This window comes from Nematolebias whitei, chromosome 8 (genome assembly GCF_014905685.2).
Source record: "Nematolebias whitei isolate Nwh7 chromosome 8, NemWhi1, whole genome shotgun sequence".
Taxonomy (NCBI): Eukaryota; Metazoa; Chordata; class Actinopteri; order Cyprinodontiformes; family Rivulidae; genus Nematolebias; species Nematolebias whitei.
The window spans coordinates 41098866-41103808 of record NC_056505.1 but is presented as its reverse complement, the minus strand read 5'-3'; the positions used below and the strand labels follow the sequence as shown (position 1 = coordinate 41103808).

At 40.6% G+C, this 4943-nt stretch overlaps 1 protein-coding gene across 1 annotated transcript in view; it reads left to right on the top strand.

Annotated features, from left to right (window-relative positions):
• The window catches only part of LOC119413686 (cytochrome b ascorbate-dependent protein 3-like), a 9486-nt gene extending 5720 nt beyond the window's left edge, over positions 1–3766 (top strand). The window contains exons 3-6 of the mRNA XM_037680741.1: positions 2944–3152; positions 3243–3397; positions 3493–3661; positions 3740–3766. Coding sequence (XP_037536669.1) covers positions 2944–3152; positions 3243–3397; positions 3493–3661; positions 3740–3766 — 560 coding nt within the window. The remainder of the gene's footprint in view (positions 1–2943; positions 3153–3242; positions 3398–3492; positions 3662–3739) is intronic.
• The last annotated feature ends 1177 nt before the right edge of the window (positions 3767–4943 follow it).

Below are 4943 nucleotides of genomic sequence, written 5' to 3'. Positions count from 1 at the left end.
TTGTAGATGAACAGATGCTCAGATATATTCATCATTTAACACGGATTCCTCATTTTTCTGGACTGAATAAAACGTGCATTGAATTTAAGGAAATGCAAACGTGAGACGTCATTTATGTTTGACCCATCAAAATGAATGCGGTCATTTATTTACAGAATCAAAATTTAACATCAAACATTTACATTAATTTGGCAAATTATGAAAATAACAACATAAGCAATCAATCAGGAAAAATCATACGGCCATGATTTTTCCGTTGCTTCACCACAGACATTTATGAAAACTGTACAACTATGATCTTTTACCCACATGAATGTGGGTGAGCATTTTACACAGACATTTCTAAAATATCTGGAAGAATTTCTACTTGATAGAAAAGTTTAAAGATGGAAAGAAGTTTAGAGGGAGTAAGATGGTGTGTGAGAGGAGAAATGTTCACCAGAATCGACACTCTCCGGCTTTCTTCAGCTTTTCCTTACAGTACACTTAGGTGATGAAATCGGCTCCTTTACCTGGAGATGTCTCAGGTGAGATTCCGTTTAACGCACCCTTTCAGCGTCTCAGTAGGTTGGCTGTTACTCGTCCGAAGTAATGGCTAGTGAAAGTGTTATAATCCCATGGAACTCGGAAGAGCTTTTTGTCATGTCAGGATCATCCACAGAACTGTCCAGAACTGAACAGAACAGAACATCTCGAGCAGAGCTCCAGTAGAACTCAACAGAGCTCGAGCAGAACCAGCAAAAACACTCTCCATCAGAACTCCATCAGCACTCCATCAGAACTCGAAACTTGAGTAGACCAGGAAGTACTGACATTTTAAAGACTCTTTCCCGGTTCACTTTTGGGATTTGTTCATTGGTCAGAAACGACCAGACGGGGTGTGTTTTGTGACGTAAGAGGTTAGAGACAGCGAGAATTGTTATGAAACAGATCAGAAATGTTCTCACAGACAGAGAGAGTTTTGTTTTGGCGCGTTTCAGAAACAGGTGCTAAAACTTCTCTATTTACGTCTGAGAGGATTCTAAAAAACATGACAGTTCGTTCAACAACTTGTTTTTCGTTTGACTCCAACCTTGGAAACGCACACTTGCTCACTCAAAGGCAGAAATCAGAAAATGCATAATTATTCTGTAACAGCTTTGACATGAGAATAAAAATCATTACTCAGTTAATAAAATTGATTAGTGCACTGCAACATCTAAAATGGTTTGAACTAAGACACTTTGATTATCAATATTTGTAAAATAGTAATGATAATAAAAAGAGAGTGTTCTTTTCACTTGAATCTTCAAGAAAGAAAGTCTCAGGATGGGTGAACCTGTATTTCTGAGTTCAAATGAATGAAATGACAGTTCCTGTCCCACAAGGTCCTAAAGGTCAAGAGTTTTGACCCAAGACTCAGTTTTGACATAGGCCTAGTCCACTACAATGTTGATAAATTCTGGTACAGAGCAGTCAGCTAACGCTTCACAATGGCAAAAGAGTGTTGTATTTTCATCAGCTTCAGAATCACTGGGAATGAACTACGTTCAGTGATGGAACTGCTGCTGTTTGGAACTATTTGTAGATGTATGACCCACATGACTTCCGCATTCCAAACTTGCTGGGACAGAGAGAACTTCCGAGTCAGACCACTTGTCAAAATGAAATCATGATAATCGAAACTGAGCGCTCATTATCCGTTTTTTCCATTTTCGTTTTGTGTGTACAAAATCGGAAATCGGATGACTCTTCATTATCCGATTTTTCATTTTAGTTTAATAAACGGAAAATGAAAAAAGTGTTTTTTTTTTCATTATTTTTTGTTTCAAATGAAAAAACGAACTGCCCAAATGTACACGGACCAGGGACTACTGCCAAACCTGCCTGACTCCTCTCTCCCTGGGCAACCCTAAAGTAAGAGAGTTAAACCTCTCTCCAGAAGCTGAGTGTCAGAGTCCAAGCCATGTGTAGATGTGAGCCCAACTACCGGTATATCTAGTTGGTGTTGCTCAACCTCACACAAGTTTTGGCTCCTTACCTGCTAATGAAGTGACATTCCACATCCCTTTAGCTAGTCCTGGCCAACAGGAATCAGCACAGCCAGGCACCTTCTCTCCTCAGCTCTCTGGCTTGCATGTCACTCAAATTTGACAGTCTTCTTCACAGGTGGGTCCATGCAGAGGTGGCATCCTGCTTATTTTTCAAGCTTGGCCCAGCCAAACCCCAGGAGCCAAGGCTCAACCAACAGGCACTTGCTGGCAATCAATGGCTGTTGTCTGAAATCATCATCTCGGAGCAGTCTGCTTAGAAACTGGGCTGAGTGGGGGTGGGTCCTGGCAGTAGGCAGGCCCTTAACTGCTGCGGTGATGCACGGAACTGATGGGAGTTGAGACTGTGGCAAAGCTCCATAAGATGCGGTGACGTGATGACATGATCTGTGAAACCACTCAACTGGGAAAAACAACAACATGTGTATTACTGAAGGAACACCTATGATGATTTACAGCAACTTTGTAGCAAAAAAAAAAAAAGGTCACATTTTGAAAGCTATACAAGGGATATCTCTGTCACACATTTAACCTGTTTTTGGAGAAATAAGTCAAGGCTGCAGTATGGGTGTTAGAAACATGGAACCTGAGATACCTAGATATTTTTAACATCTCTGCATCATTGATACTCTGTCTGCATGTCTTACCCCTCCAATGGCAGAACCCTGGTCTAGTCTTTCAACACAAGTCCACACACGACATGTGTGTCCATTTCATACTGAGGTCCTCCTGGAGTGAGCCAGGTCCCATCTTTCCACAACTTAACATATGAGATCTGTTTAAACGTGAACTCTGACACAGTTCTGAGGATCTGAAGGTGGCGTGACTCTGTTGTGCACCAAATGAACTGTTTTTTGTCAGTGAGTGTTAACTGTTTGAAGACAAACATCTCTGATTTGTCTTGTGTGTGCAGGAGCAGTGCTGTATCGGATTCCTCTGACCTGGGGTCAGAATAAACTCTCCTGGAAGCTGGTCCATGCAGCTCTGATGCTCTCATCCCTCATCTTGGCAGTTGTGGGACTCTATGCTGTCTTTGACGTCCACAATGCCCATAAGGGTTCCAACCTGTACTCGTTACACAGCTGGATTGGAATTGCAGCTGTGGCTCTGTTTGCCATGCAGGTACACAAAACTCCATAGAGAAACTGAATAGTTGTACAGTTAACTAATTGTGATACTTTTCCTCCTTTTTGTCCAACCGGTGTTGGGCAGTGGGTGGGGGGATTTGCAGGCTTCCTGCTGCCTTGCTCCTCTCTATCAATACGTAAAGTCCTGAAACCTGTGCATGTGTGGCTGGGCTGCAGCCTTCTGCTGCTCAGTGTTGCTGCCTGCATCTCTGGTATCAATGAGAAACTCTTCTTTGTCCTGTAAGTGTTGCCGTTTTTTTGTTTTTTGCCTGATTTTTTTACAAGTTTTATGATGAAACACTGTTCATGTTCCCTGATGCGTTTAACTTCCACAGGAAAGCTAACATGAGTGGAGCTGAGCCTTACAGCAGCCTTCCTCCTGAGGCGGTCTTAGGGAACTCTTTAGGAGCTTTGATTGTAGCCTTTGCTTTGGTTGTCCTCAACATTCTATGGAACAGTAAATGGCAAAGACTGGATTCCAGGCCAGAGGACACGACTTACACGGTGAGAAGATCTCTGTTAGCTGAAGATTTGGTTTAGTAAAACTTATCTTAATTCTCTTTTATCTCCTCTGTTTCACAGCCATTACTTCAAGAAGAAGATGAGTGAACTGACGGAAACTTCAGAGTGTCTGTTCAGTCATCTCAAAGTACACGTGGCCAAAATAATTTAGCTTTTCATTATTGAAGTAGCTGTCTGACATCTATGAGATGGTTGTACATATTTCTTTGAAATCATTTTAAAGTTACTTTTTCACCGCCATCCATCCATCCATTCATCCATTCATCATCCATCCATTCATTATCTTTACCTGCTTCTTCTGTTTTGAGTCACGGGGATCACTGGTGCCCATGTCCATTAGTCACTGTGCGAGGCGGGGGAGCACCCTGGACAGGTCTCCAGTCCATCACAGGGACACATGGAGACAAATGAGACAAACAACCATTCAGTCTCTCACTCACACCTAGGGACAATTTAGAGTTACTAATCAGTCTAACATGCATGTTCTTAGTCTGTGGGAGAAAACTGTAGTACCCAGACAAAACCCACGCAGCATGGAGAGAACATGCAGACTCCACCTAGAAAGGCCCCTGGCCAGGATTTGAACAGGCGACCTTCTCGCTGAGAATCAACAGCTTTACTAACTGAGCCACCGTGCTGCCTGCTTTTTCACCTAATGAATCAAATTATTTTCATCAAGGCTCATAGTTTTCATTCATTTTAATAAGGGCAGTTATCCGAAAATACAACTCTCTCTGAAGTAGCTTGAATCAGACAAAGGTTTCATTGCCAGACCTTGTTGTTCATTCCGTATTTAACACAAGTCAGACGTTGATGTTAATGATTCTTTTTTTATATATTTAATTCATTTATGCATTCATTTAAAAGAAACAAAACAAATTAATCAAAAAGAAAAAACATTTAATGAAAAGTGTGCAGAAAGAAGAAAAAAATTCTTATAATATCTGCCCCTTGTTGAAAAAATATAAAATAACTACAAATAAACAACAACTTAGGCTTGAACAATCTCCAAAGTGAAAACAAAAACATCAGGCATTCTTCACATGGTACCATACTTTCCTAACAATTTTAACTTAATCATCTTTTTAAACATATAAATTGTTTTAGAAATTTTTATGGTGATATCAAAACAATTGCACTATCCTGTTCCCTGCATTACAACACAGCTCCTTTAGACTAGTTCTAAATGGAGGTTTTACAAACATTTATATTCCCTTAAGGTTATAATGACTCTCTTTTTAAATAAATTTTAATTGAATATTTA